The 14351-nt window shown below is 56.6% G+C and overlaps 1 protein-coding gene across 3 annotated transcripts in view; it reads right to left on the reverse strand.

Annotated features, from left to right (window-relative positions):
* The window catches only part of CYTH1 (cytohesin 1), a 79802-nt gene that overhangs the window by 13731 nt on the left and 51720 nt on the right, over nucleotides 1-14351 (reverse strand). For 2 of the 3 annotated variants that reach the window (XM_078438072.2, XM_078438073.2), the window contains exons 2-9: nucleotides 7111-7193; nucleotides 5771-5835; nucleotides 4155-4221; nucleotides 3745-3863; nucleotides 3344-3424; nucleotides 2826-2938; nucleotides 1473-1621; nucleotides 984-1096 (exon numbers count right to left, since the gene is read on the reverse strand). In XM_078438072.2, coding sequence (XP_078294198.1) covers nucleotides 984-1096; nucleotides 1473-1621; nucleotides 2826-2938; nucleotides 3344-3424; nucleotides 3745-3863; nucleotides 4155-4221; nucleotides 5771-5835; nucleotides 7111-7193 — 790 coding nt within the window. The remainder of the gene's footprint in view (nucleotides 1-983; nucleotides 1097-1472; nucleotides 1622-2825; nucleotides 2939-3343; nucleotides 3425-3744; nucleotides 3864-4154; nucleotides 4222-5770; nucleotides 5836-7110; nucleotides 7194-14351) is intronic. The other variant, XM_078438071.2, reaches the window with a different exon arrangement.

Raw genomic sequence — 14351 nt, forward strand, 5'->3', positions numbered from 1 at the left:
GCTGAAATGGGAGAGGGGGATCATTCTGGCAAACGCCTCCTGACGATGAGGGAACCGTACATCAAAAGGCGGAGGCACGAGAAAACGGGAACGTACGCGTTCTCTCAGGCCCAAAACACCGCCGTGACTATGTCCAGGGGCCCTCCCCGTGTTCTGGAACAATTAACGAAATAGTCACGTGTGGGCATGAATGTCACGAAAACCCTACTGCTTCTCCTTTTGGTGACTCTGCCACCTGCACACGAGGCAGGACCACAGACCTCGGCAACATGGCCTCACTTCTGGCAGAGGGGAAGATGAATACTTTTTTTTGTTCTTTTTGGGAACGGGAAAAAAAAACCGTTAGGGGGGCTGATTTGGCTGGAGAGGAGGCGGGGGCGGGGGGACCACTGCCCGAGAAGGAGGAAGACCGCTGTGGGTGGCGCTGCAGCCAAGGGCTCAGGTTTGCCATGCACACTGCCTGTGGGAGCCGGATGCAGGGGGAGGTGATGATGCGCTGGGGGGGAGGGGGAAGCGGGAGCACCAGATACGCTTGGTGTGACGGCAAGTGAAGAGACGGACGCCGCTGGCCACCCTCCCGGGGACTGAGAGGGCAGAGAGACGAAGAGGGCCAGGTCCTCTGGGAACTGCCTCGCAACAAAACCTCGTCGATCACCTCCGCGGTAAGACCGTGGAGCGCGTGCCCACGGGGGCCGTGTTCACGCAGAGTGAGTCTGTCCCCAGTGGCATCTACATACCCCACGGGGGCACTGCGCTGACCGTGCGTTCGCTTCCCTTCTGGAGACAGAGCTTGCTGGGAGAGTGCGAGTTCACGGCAACTCGTCTGCGCTCTCCATAGCGCCTCCTGTCACCAACCCCCACCACCCCACAGCATACGTGTGTGTGTGTGTGTGTGTGTGTGTGTGTGTGTGTGTGTGTGAGCGCATGCGTGCGGCCGTCCTAAGACTCTGCGTCGGGAGTCCTAACCCAGAGTGCGTTACTTACCGAGTTTCAACAGCCAGCCTTCTCGGTCTGGATTGAAGAAAGTGTGGGTGAGGTCATTCCCGTCGTCTTCTGGGATTTTAAAGGGTTCGTTTTTTATGCTCTCATACAGATTCTGGGATAAAAGAGGACACTGCATGTCTCTGGTTCTAGAAGGATCTTCCCCCCTCCCCTTTCTCTTCATTCACGCAATAAGCACGTGTTACGGGCCACACGTCTGTTAGGCACCAAGAACAGCAGAGCGTGACCAGTGCTGCCTTCGGGCGGCTCCCAGGGACAAAATAAGTAAGGTGCCTCGTGGATAATTAAGAAAGAAGGAAAGTAGCCGGACTTGCACTCGCGCTTTGAGATTCAGACTCCTAAACCACTGCCCTGTCCCCCAGCGAGCCCCCCGGCCGGCCACACTGCCCGCGCCTTCACGGAATTCACCCACTTAAGCGACAGGCCTTTCTCCTGTCCCCGTCCCTGTCTCCCGGTCAGAGCGTGCTCACCCGGAGCAGCTCCTCGGGCAGATCTCCTCCGTCGTTGATGCCGCGATTCATGGCGATGAACCTCTCCACGGTGGGCTTGTCTTTGACGTTGGGGTTGTGCAGGCTGGTGTTCAACATGATGATGGCAAACGAGAGGACGTAACAAGTGTCTAAAGAGAAAAGCAAACAAACGATCAGAAACATCCCACCTGAGGGAACAAGAAATACCCAACGAGATCAAGAACACAAGACGTGCTCTCGAAAGAACGAGACCAATCCACACGCCCGGACGCCCTCTAACTGAAAGTTACGTACCACTAACCAAAGGGGGCGGGACACAAAACGGCGCGGCGACTGTTCAGGCCTTAAAGGGGAGTATTTTTCAGATCGCTAAAGGAGAGCGGGTACTCCGCAGACAACCCGAAAAACAGCACAACGTAGAAGAAAGAAAACACGGAACACCTACGATGCCACCACCCGGTGACAACTTATTTCCTCCATCACACGAACGAACGGACGTGCCCACCGGCGGCACGTGACTAACGTACCTCAGGACGCACCCTCCTGACGGAACTGGAATCGGAACAGACACGCTGTTTTGAATCCTGCCATTTTGCTAACCTTTAGCATCCTCTCGGGGCAATAAAACCTCTTTTTGTTTTTTTTTTTTGTTTTTTTGTTTTTTTGTTTTTGTTTTTTTTTTTTTTTTTTTTTTTATTTTTGGGACAGAGAGAGACAGAGCATGAACGGGGGAGGGTCAGAGAGAGAGGGAGACACAGAATCCGAAACAGGCTCCAGGCTCTGAGCCATCAGCCCAGAGCCTGACGCGGGGCTCGAACTCACGGACCGCGAGATCGTGACCTGGCTGAAGTCGGACGCTTAACCGACTGCGCCACCCAGGCGCCCCTAAAACCTCTTTTTGTACCCATAATTTTTTTTAGTTCTTTTTTTCACACCGAGGCAGAGCGGACGCACAGCGTTCCAGCAGTTCCGGGCGCACGGCACGCCGCACGTTACTCCCGCCTGTCACCACAGCGGGATCACGGCGGTACTGACTGGAGTTCCTATGCTGCGCTTTCTAGTTACGAGATAAGCCTCTCGAACTTCTAGTTACAAGACAAGCCAGCCACGGAGATGAAGAACGTGACTTGTAGTGGTTGCAGCACGTGGCCTAACTCACAGACACTACGACGTAGATTCCCACCCCCTTATCCCTCCTCCCTGGACTTTTGGATCCTTCCCAACTGCTTACTATCGTAGCCAACGTCTAAATCCGCGTTCCGGGCGTGAACCTTTCGTTTTGGGAACTGTCCCGAGCCGAGGAAGGATCTCGTGCAAAATGGCGGTCAGCACCGGGGAGCGGGACTGCCCTACCTGTGGACTGGAACACGCCGTTATTGCACCGGCAGTACCGCTGGGCGAACGCCTCCATCATCCGGTCGATCTTCTGGGCCTCTCCCGGCAGCCGGAAGCTCCACAGGAACTGCCTGAGTGGTGAGGACGGGCTGGGTCACTGGGCTGCGGCCCGGGGAGACCCCCACCTTCCGCAGGTACGGCTGTTAACACTCCCCGTGGATTTGAATCCCAAGGGACGAAGGGAAACCTGCTGGCTGCTGGCTTCTGAAGCGCGCCAACTACTGACTTCCTGCTCTAAGACGGGGAATCAAAGGGTTTTCCAAGCCGAAAATTAGAAAAAAATTCACGGGGCGCCTGGGTGGCTCAGTCGCGTAAGCGTCCGACTCCGGCTCCGGTCACGATCTCACAGTTCGTGGGTTCGAGCCCCGCGCTGGGCTCTGCGCTGACAGCTCAGAGCCTGGAATCTGCTTCCGATTCTGTGTCTCCCTCTCTCTGTGCCCCTCCCACCTTCTGGGGCACCCTCCTCAAACACTCACCGTAACGCTTGGACGAGGTTAAGGTCAGTGAACTCGTGTAACTCCACAAACGCGTGAAGAACCTGGATATTAAACTCGTCTCTATCAAGAGAAACAAAAGAAGCGGTGGGGGGGGGGGGGGGGGCGGAAGTCAGGCACCGATTCTGAGAATCAGGCCGTCCCCAGCCAGGCAGTTTTCCATGCCGAGTGCCACGGTCCCGTGGGCTCCGCACACACGGCAAGGAAGGAGCCACGTCCCTCTGTCCCCACGACACCGCGACGCCAGCCACTCTTCCCCAGGAGAACCCTCTCGGTGCCAGTGTGGCTACCGCTGCCGTAGGACAAGACTCTCTTCAAGGGCTCAGAGCGTCCCGGAAGCCCCGACCAACCCACTCTGCCACAGGTGTCTCTCCAGGCCTTACCTCTCCCCCAGGTAGTCACCAATGGCTGTTTTGTTGAGGCCTTCCCCTTTGTACAGGAACTGGGCGAGGTCCTCGCAAGCATTCTTCAGCAGGTCGTTCTCTATCAAGAACTGAATCCCCTAGAAAAGGCAGCACAGACGCCAATGACGCTCACCCGGGAAACATCCAGAAAGGAGGCGGAAGGGCAGACAAGAGCGGGTGTGGGCACTCTGGACACACGGGGAGCGTCTAATAAGTACTCGGCGGCTGACACACGGGGTCGGGGGAGCCCAGCTGAGGAGCCACGGCCTAGCGCGGACCACGTGACGCGTGCTCTACAGAAGGGCAGGGAGCTGGGACGGGCACCGCGAACTCTACCGAGCGCCGCAGAGACCCTGTCGTAGAGCCCGAGGGCTCCGGCAGCACCTTACCTTTTTAGGGTCCATGTTAAACTTCTTCCTGCCCATGGCCACCTGCTTGTTCCTCTGCATGTTCTTCCTGAAAAACAAGCAGCATGGCCGTGTTGGTGCGCCAGGCGGTCGGGAAGTTCCGAGAGCCCGCCATCGTCCCCACCTGCATCCATCCGCCGGCTCACAGGGATTTCTGGAAACCCTACCCAGGAAAGCACGGGCCCACGTAGGGCTCAGCGTGGCAGGTCGGCTGGAATCCTGACCCTGACGCCACGTTCATTTGCTCCTTCTACCCCACCCGTTTCCTTTTTTTTAACGTGACTTTTAAAGAAACTTTATTAAGGTCGCGCGTACATATCATACGATAAACCCATCTTAACTGTACATTCGAACGACTTCTCGTAAGCTTACGAGGCGGTGCAACCATCACCATAACCAGCTGTAGGGCATTTTCACCACCAGCAAGGGTGCGCTGTGTGAGCTCACCGTGCGTTACCTCCCTCCGCCCGTCCCTTTGCCCACGGGACAAAGGCCCGTGGCCTGCAGCCGCCTCCCGTTGGCACCATGTGACGTCAGAGCGCAGGAAGCACTCCCACACACGCCTTCTTCTGCGCACGCGTTCATCTCCCTCGAACGAACAGCGGGGCGCTGACCTGCCGGCCACGGCACGGGCGTCAGCCTCACGTTATAAGAAAGTGCCACGCCGTCTCCCCACGGCCACGCGACTCTGTCGCCAGCGCTCGCCGACACCAGGGACCCCCGGCCCACTCTCATCTGGGCCGTCTTCTCGTTACCGATTAGCACGTGTTCCACACACACATTCTAGAGGCAGATCCTATTTCAGACACGCGTCTTGCAAATGTTTCTCCTGGTCTGTGGCTTACCTAGTCCTTTCTTTTCACAGCATCTTTAAGAGCACAAGCTTTACATTTTGACGAACCCTAATTTATCCGCTGCTTTAAAGCTACAAATTTTTGTAATGGCAGGTAAGAAGGTTATAGTCCCAAAGTGACAACGCGGGGCCTGAAAGTGATGAGCTGGCCACTTTCTGCAGAACGCGGGTTACACTAATCTCTAATGGCACCTCCCACAGCCGCTTAAAATAACAGAATCAGATGGTCTTAGGAAGCCAGACAGGGGACTTAGGCTTAGAAAAATACAGACGTGTAGTGAGTTAGAAACAGCCCCGTTATCGCATTAAGTACTTAGAAAACGGTCTGGGAACCCCATTCAAAATTAAACTCTGGAGTCACTGACGCTTCACGTGGTTAACCCGCAGACGCTCCTTGTGTGGCGCTATAATGTCCTGTCTACGCGCTCTCCTCCTTGGAAATGGTGCGGGCAGCGTTAAGCTTTTCCTTGGCACAAAGGGAAAACAGAAACTCTAAAATGCGAACACCACGGACAACGAGGGAAGAAACGGCAGTGACCACCGTCATTTAAGGGCTATTTCAGGCTTTGGGGGCCTTCGGGGTTCCCTGGCTCCACCCCTGCACCCTGCAATGATGTGGAAAGCCCCCACGGTCAGAGCCCCCGCACTGAAGGACCCCAGGGGGTGCGTGTGCTTGCTGGGGACCGAGGACAGAAAGCGCACTTTCTCCGTCCGTGTGCCGCCAGCAGGGGCTGGACAGACTCACCTTTCTTCTGTGGACCCCAGGGTCTCGATTTCATTAGCCACGTCTGCTATCTCATCCTTCAGCCTCTACAAAACAGACAGTCCGGAATTACCAGGGGGGCCTGGCGTATCTCCTAGAGCTCCCCCCAACCAAAACAAGAGCAAATAAACCAAAACGAAATAAAGACAAACCAGAAAAAAAAAAAAAAAACCCTTAACGTGGAAACAGCGGGAAGTTCATCTGTTCGACAAATATTTATGGCACTCCTGCCAGGAAGGAAGCGTTCCGGGGAACCAAAGGTGAGCAAGACGGCCCCCGACCTCGAGGAGCTCACGGTCTAGGACAGAACTTCTAGTCGTGTGCACTGTGCAAAACACAGCCTTCCCACTGAGACACGGCAGCCCGGATACAGCCTCTCGGAGCCCAGCAGGTGTCAGGAGACTCGGGAAGAGCTGCCCAAACGCCCAGGCTGCGGGGCCGGGGGTGCTTGGCCCGGGCCGACACTGCCGCCAAGTGGCCGGCAGGGGGATCGTCCGTCCCACGCTCCGGCCTTTGCAAGGCAGGCAAGCAGACCCTCGGACTGGACGGGCTGGACGGGCGCGGTGAAGGGGGCTCTGAGTGAACGTCTGCTCAGACTTCCCGGCACTTATCAGTGAAACAGGAATCCGAGAATTTGCGCAGATGATCAAAGATAGTGAAACCACACCGGAGCAAGTCTTTCCTCTCCACACTGGGCAGCTCTGGGGTCACAGGGTGTGTCCCCTCCCCGCCCTCCCCTCTCCCGAGCTCGAGCTCCCTGCCCCGAGGGCTAAAAGAGCCCAGCCAATGGCTTCTATGACCGACTTCTACAAAGCCTGGCAGTTACACCAAGGGGCTTGGAAAAACTCTGGTGAAGCAGCCATGGCTGCCTAGGCGTCTCCTAGGGACCCGCAGCCACGCTAAGTCCCGGGTGAGCAGGACCTCATTCCACCCTCACGGCAACCTATCAACGCGCGTCTTCGTTGTCAAGTTCAAAGAGCCCGGATCCTCGTGTCTGAAGTCACTCCTCCAGAAAGAGGCAGCGCCAGAACCAGACGCGGGTCCGGGCCTGACCTGAGGTCGGTGTTCCAAGCGCCTGAGCCTCACCCACACCCCACGCGGCAGCGCGGGCTCCACTTGGGGGTCACCTAGGACGGCGGACCGGCCGGGCGGGGCCTTCCCAACCCCTCGAAGAGTCCACTTTCTCACGGGCGGAGCCGAAGTGACCGTCAGTAACGAGGCTCGGCCCCGGGCCGTGGGGGGGGTCAACTCCCGACACCTGGTGAGGAGGCTCTGGGAAGGACACCTGTCACACCGCACGCGTCACTGCTGGCACCGCCTACCTGAATGTCGGCCAGCAGCTCCTGCTTTCTCCGCCGGATGTTCTCCAGCTCCTGACGCTCCTCTGCTGTCAGGTCACTGGGAACTACAAGAAAGGAGGGAAACGTTACTAAGAGAGCTTTGTCACCAAAAATAAACAGACTCCGGAGACCACAAAAGGACAAGGACACCACGGCAGCAGCGAGAAGCCCGTTTTGGAAACGGGGACAGCTCCCGTTCGTTCGTTCACCGGCTTCACCAAAGGAAGAGAGCACCCCGATGAGAGAGCCGCTCCGCTCCACGAGCGCTTGCCATGGAAACGAGAGGGAAAAGGCGGCCTGAGGTCAGATGAGGTTGGCCAGGGATGAAAGGACTGTCAGCCGAGCCCTGGCCATCTTCAGCCCTTACAGTGGGGGCACGTCAGGCCCCGGCGAGCCAGCCTCTCGAGGCCTCGGCCCCCTCGCCGGGCCCACCCCGAGCCCCGAACCACTTCCGTGACACCTTAAGTGGGGAGGGGGCAGCGGCCGCGAAACCACGTGAACGCTTCGGTGCCATTGCTGGAGGGGGAGGGGACGGATTACACACGTACAGAGGAAAAAAAATCTCGAAGGGTGTACCCCCCATGGAGTGCTTAACTCTGAGGACTGGGTCACGGAGACTTTTCTCGCTGCTTTATGCCCTTCCGGTTGAGCATGGTGTTTTTAGACTTATTTGGAGAGAGAAAAGGAGACAGAGAATCCCAAGCAGGCTCTGTGCTGTCAGCGCAGGGACCAATGTGGGGCTCGATCCCAAGAACCGTGAGATCATGACCCGGGATGAAACCAAGAGTCAGAGGCTCCGCCGACTGAGCCACCCAGGCGCTCCTGTTTGATTATGTTTCAGTAAGCTCTCACCCTGAGAACAAAGTGCCGAATTCACAGGCACGGTTCTCCCCACGAAGCACCTCTTCCTCTGAGACCGCCTCTCCTCCTCGCCCGTAAGCACAGGGACGCGGGATGGAAGCCCGCGGGTGACCCTTCTGAACGTGCTGCGGAAAGCCACACGGTCCGTGGGGAAAACGAGCGCTGGCAGCGGGAAAACCGGGGCTCAGATCCCGGCGCCAGCCCACCACACACCAAGCAGGGTCACTTTACACAAGTCACTTGGCCTGTTCCGGCCACACGCTGTCACCAGCAAAGCAGGCGCACACCCTCACCCGCTTCATCGGGCTGCCGCACGCACGGAGTCCAACGGAGAGAGTGCCTCGCACCCCGCCCGGCGTTTAGCGGGAGCTGGAAGGTGGTGGCTTCTGCTTCCTTTGGGACAAGAGCAAAAGGCACCCCCGTGGCCTGATGCAGGCGCCAGTGCTCGGATGCCTGCACACCCACACAGGCGCCGAAACGCATCAGAGCCACACCACGTGGTACAGGAGCCACGGCCACACGTGGCTACGAAGCACCTGAGATGTGACTGGACCAGTCTGAGATGGACGGTGGGTATAGACTTTACACAGAAAGGGAAATAGCTCTCTGATAACGGCTGATGTCGATTACATACTGAATTCGTAACTTGATAAATAAAAGATGATTCTAAGTGGCTCTCATGCGGGCTACTAGAAAGTAACGCTGCATATGCAGCTCATATCACGTTTCTTTTTGTGTTTAATGTTCACTTATTTATTTTGACAGAGAGAAAGAGAGCAGGAGTGAGTCAAGCATAAGCCGGGAAGGGGCAGAAAGAGAGGGAGAGAGGCTCCCTCCCTAGCAGGCTCTGCACAGTCAGCGCGACCGTGACCTGAGCCAAAACCGAGAGTCGGAGCTTAACCCACCGAGCCACCCAGGTGCCCCTACGGCGTATATGTTTCTCCCGGACAGCACGGAGCTGGAACAGCAGCCCTGCCTGAAAGCGTAGGACCCACGACTCTCTTTCGAACCGTGACACCGCAACTTTACGGCACGCAGGGGCCAGTTCCCTTCCCCAAACGTTTCATGAAAATCACGGAAGACAACACAAGAGGGTAGAAGCAACACACACAACGACGATACCCACAGCACAGGTAACTTAGCTCCATTAGGTAAGCTGGCTTTTCGTTTTTCTACCCGGCTTTCCCCCACCCTTGTCCAGAAGTGCCCAAATTTTAAACTTCCCCAAGACGCACTGAAAAATGCACTTGCCATCACGACCCGATCTTCTCCACACACAACGATACCAAAACCGTGCCTTCCCCATGCGAAGCCCACCGACGCCATCATTTTACCCTTCGTTTTCTTAACGGTGGCCATGAGGTCACAGCAGAACTAATGCATGGGGTCCCACTAACGCTAGAGGCTGCAGGATTCCGGCGGACCCCCGAAATCCAGGCTGGGTCACCCTCCAGGAGTGGCCTCGCTGTGTCCCTGAGAGCCCCGAGGGAGTGCTCCCCTGTGAGTCACAGATCAGCTCTAGTCAGAGCCAACCCTACTTTGAGAAACCACACAAAAGGCGAAACACAGATCCTCCCTTCTTGAGAAAAGCAGGCTTTAAAGGAGTTCATTCTAACGTTTCTGGATTTCACAGAGCAGATTTTCTAATCCACGAGGACCGGAAGGTCCCTTTAAGAAACAATTTCCGGAGGTCCTGGAACACAAACATTCATTCTAACATAACAGGTTTTGAAAATTTGAGGCGACAGTTTGTTTTTAATAGCCGTTCCATGGGGGAGAATCATCAGGCTTTGAGTTTGAAGCCAGAGACGGCTTAATCAGATCAGCGAGTCCCTGCCCAGGCAGAGGCAAGACTAAGGTCCTCAGAATGAGGCTGACGAAAACCAGAACCATCGTGTAGAAAATCTATATCTCAAGAGCGCTGTGCGCCCCGAGAAACCGATTTTTCTCGTTCCACATGGAAACTCTCTGTGGCTGCTCTGTTTTCAGAACCTCAGCACCCAGCTGCTCTGGGTGAACGCTCACACACGACCGTTTCTCTAGAAGGCCACCGTCTAGTTTCTGTGCTCTAAATTCAGAATGTGCTGCTGGCCCTCCCCCTTCCAAGGTACTATTTTAGAAACAGTAAAGGCATTTTTACAAAGCTATAAGCCTACAACATCAAAGACTACGGGGAGAGGGGCCACTGGCAGAAGAGATTTCAACGAACTTCTGGGACAGAGCAAGCAGAGTGCCGACCCCTTCTGGAAGGCCTAGTCCGCGTGTGCCCACCACTGCCACGTCCACGGCACCCCGCACACCGAAGATCTTGCACACGTATCCGCCCGAGGCAAAACAGGAGAACTGGGCCAGCAGCTAGGCTGGGGGACCTGGGTGCTGTCCTACAGCAAAGGAGGGCCGCGCCCAGCCGGCCTGAAGCAGTTCCCCCCCCCCCCAACCCCACTGCACACGAGGCCCACCCCGCACGCGGAGCTCCCATCGATCGAACCTGCCCCGTGTCTTTCCTGCACCCACGGAGGCAGCGGAGCCCACGGCCCAAACAAGAAACAGCAAAAGCCCACCCTGGAGCGGAACAAAAGAAAACTTGAAAAGAACAGAAAACCCTGAAAGAGGGACAACGAAAGAACACACTCCTAGAAAATAAACGCTTTTTTGTCCCCCCGCCAGAAAAGGATTACAAGATAAAGGTGAGGTACTCCCGCAGAATAAAGAGTCAAAGCACTTGAAAATAGCAGCAGAAACGGACTCAGTGTCCTGAGGTCTTTACAAATCCCACAGAGAAACATACGTTGTCAACGTTCAGAAGTTGGAAAACAAATTCGAGAACTGGAGGATTAAGGAGGATCCTAGAACCTCCGTGAGCAGGAAGGGAAAGGAGGGTGTGGCTGGTTCGTGCTGGACCCTGGGAGACGGGAAGGGCTTTCAAGGGTCCACACGGGAACCACTCTGACCCTAGAATTCTCAGTCAACTGGGAGGGCAAAATAGAATCATTTCAGACAGAGGAGGACTCCACGTTTATCCCCCCGTGCTCCCTCAGGGGGAGGAAAACGTGTTCGCAAGGCTGGGGCTCCCTTGGGAGCACACACCCCCACACGCATGGACAGAATGACCGGATCAGAACAGGAGACCGAAGACGGGCTGCGAGAGCCGCACCCCAGAGAAGCAATGGGAAGGCAAGGGAGGGGTCCTGGGCCTTCCCTCCACAGCACCAGGACGATCGCTGGAAACAGAGAAAACGACACCGAGGGGGAATCACCAGGCAGCCACGGCTGGCGGCAGGCAGCGGGAGGTAAGGGGAGTCCACTGGACCTGGGCTCCCGAGGGGGGAGCCCAGCAGAGCACACGCGGGCTCCGGGCCGAGCCGCAGGAACATCCTCGCGACGGTGCGGCGTACCCGCCGTCACCTTGCGGAGCCGGCCTGCACACACGGCACAAAGGCTAATGGAAATCACGCGGTACCTGCAGCGAAGGCCGGGGGAGGGGCGAACGGAAAGGCAAGGAGGGCGCCAGGCACCTGCTTACAAAAAGCAGCGACAGACCTACAAAGTCGGGAACGAGAAAATGACGTCGGAAACGTGCGAATGGAAGTTCCAAAGGTGAAAATACAGGGACCAACAAATGGGACAGGGGGAAAGTGAAGAGGAAGAGGACACACGGTGAGAGAGGTCAAGAGACCATCTCTGACGCTGATAAAATAATCAGCGGGATGAGAGTATTAATATGCATGAGGCAGCACCTACCGGTCGCTGAAAGCCAGAAAAAGTTAATTACTAGGGGCTGCTTCTGGGGACTGGGTCTGGGAAGAGAGAGGGGGGCCAAGGGCTCCTGAATACTCGCTTAAAAAAAAAATACACGTAGGTGCTACTGCATTTTTAAGACGAAAAAAAACGTTAATCTACGTTACCAGGAAAGACGGGCCTTCCATGTCCCGGTGGCCAGAAGGAAGCAGCTTCTGGCTAATTTGCAGTGAGAACGAACACGACGTTTGTTCACATGTACTCCGATGCTGTCTCCTGACATTAACCACAGGCTCTCTAAGCCCCCCTGCATCCCACACTCAGCCACCTTACATCACAGCACCGCTTCCCTTCTGGTTCAGCAAATCTTCCGAGAAGTTTTCTTCTTAAAGGAGGGCAGCTTTAGATCTCATCATTCTCGTGCAAATGTTCCCGAGGCAAGGAAAACCCCAGCACTTAAGAAAACGGACCACCTGCACTTAGCCTCTCATCAGGGTAACGTGTCCCGTTCAGTACAAGCCTTCACCCCCACATTGCCCAAGAGGAAAACAGATGCCACGGGGAAAATGCTTCGTGTCACTTAATAGCAAGAAGAATAGAAACCGTGGCTGGGGAGCCCAAGGGGTGAGTGACCCAGCCCACCCCACCCCCGCCCCCGCCCCCGGGTCCGGCGGGCCGCTTGCCGGGCTGGAAAGGAAGACAGCCACATGCACCCCGAACCCAGCGTTGCTGGAAAAGCAGCATGGGCCCCACGAAGGGCACGTATCCACGCCGTGGCTTTCCCTCGAAGCCATGAGGGTTAAACTGTAAAAGATCGGCTGATGGGCCAGATGGCAGAGCAACAAACAACTCCTCCCTCCCCCGACTGCCACGTGCTGCAGCCACGCTTCTGTGCCAGGAAGGCGGCTGAGCCCCCTTCTCTTGAAAAGAAGGGCAACCAGGGAGGCAGCGGCCTGAGCACAAAAGGCAGAGCGCCTGGGGGTCTGGGGGCCTTGGGAATGACTCCCGCAAAGGTTCACTTACAAGGTGTCCCCCTTACAGCAGGGGGACCGGTCCGGGATGGGCCCTCCCCAGTCCCTCGCAGGGTTCCAATTGAACCAAGGGGATTAAAGTGCCCACAACAAGGGGCCATTGTGCTCAGCTGTGAACAGAAAAGCCACACAAGGGAAGCTTCCATTTATTTCTTTATTTCAATGTTGCTCTGCAGATTTTACCAGCAGGCAGAGCCCCTGAGCTGAAATGCGCTCCAACCAGCAGACACAAAGGAGGACTGTCTTAAAGGGACAGCTCCCATCAATGCGCACATGGCGCAGCCACTGCTCCCCGCTCAGCAGCCGCGGCCGCGCGCAGGTGCCCGGCCATCCACCGTGAAGTTCAACAGAAAAGGCGGCTCTTCAGAAGGCAGTCTCTGCTCAGCAGGAGTGCCGGCAGCCGCCCACCCAAGTGGAGGACCCTGTCGTACATCCCCGGGGCGCTAAAGATGTGCTTCCTTCCACGGGCCCTCCGGCTACGCCAGCTCCCTCTGCCTGCCTGTAAAGCACAGCGCTTGTCTTCTTTTTCCAATCCTAATCTTCACCCATCTTATATACAGGCCCTGCCTTTCGGTGGCTAAGAAGGGTCCAAATTTAAACCAGCACAGCAGGGAAATGTTTTAAGCAAAGCCAAGAGTCTAGAAAGGCGCTTCCCTTCCCCCCAAGTGTGGAGAAGGTAAACAGACAGGAGAAAACACCCTGGTCCAATCCGCCCCCAAGCCAGGGGAGCGCAACGTTGTGTCCGGACACAACCCCGCCCTCCAGAGAGCACCAGCGCCTGAGGAACCCCAGCTAACCGAAGCCAAACCCTTTACCGACCTGTACGTTTTCTGAAACACAAAAAACACACAGCCTCAGAAACCTACGTGAGCCCCACCTAAAACAGCAGCAGCAGCAAAGTGAAACATCACGCTTCCTTACACCGTCTGGAAGCTGCTGCCAGCTCTAGAGAGAACACAGCTATTTACTAACAGCTTTGGGGTTCACGAGTGCGAATCCGGGGAACCGTCCGTGGGAGGAAGGCAGATTCTCTCCCCTCCCCAGACCCAAGGCCGAAGGGCCGGTGCTCACGGCCCCCACACCTGTGCTCACCGTCCCAGCTGGACGCTTCACGCGGCCCCGCCCGACGGGGGTGAGTCACCGGTGTCCCCGGAAATCCCCGAGACTCGCAGTGTGAAGAGTTCAAACGACGAGAAAGAACTCAGGCACAGGAGACGGACGTGCAGCCAACTTTCACAAAAGTCTCGATTCCAAGCTGACACGAGGAACCCCTGGGATCAGACCTCAGACGGGGAGAACTCAAGCCAAAATGGCAGCACGACCCAGGGACCGGGCACCACGCGGAGATACGGACCACAGACAGCTGTAATGATGAAGGGGTTTCACTGAGAGCCTCAGCTTTACAGACAGGCCTCAGGACGGGGGTCAGAGGGCAAGGGGCGGGGGGCGGAGACGGACGGAGCACACGGACGTGGCCGAAGCCGGGAACCCGTGGGCACCCGCGAGCCAACAGCACACGTGATCACGTCACACCTTCACGGGAAGTCTGCCAACTTGAGACAACCGAGGGCTTTCCTCCCTGCGAGTCAAAAC

The sequence above is a fragment of the Panthera onca genome, chromosome E1 (assembly GCF_046562875.1).
Source record: "Panthera onca isolate mPanOnc1 chromosome E1, mPanOnc1 haplotype 2, whole genome shotgun sequence".
Lineage (NCBI taxonomy): Eukaryota > Metazoa > Chordata > Mammalia > Carnivora > Felidae > Panthera > Panthera onca.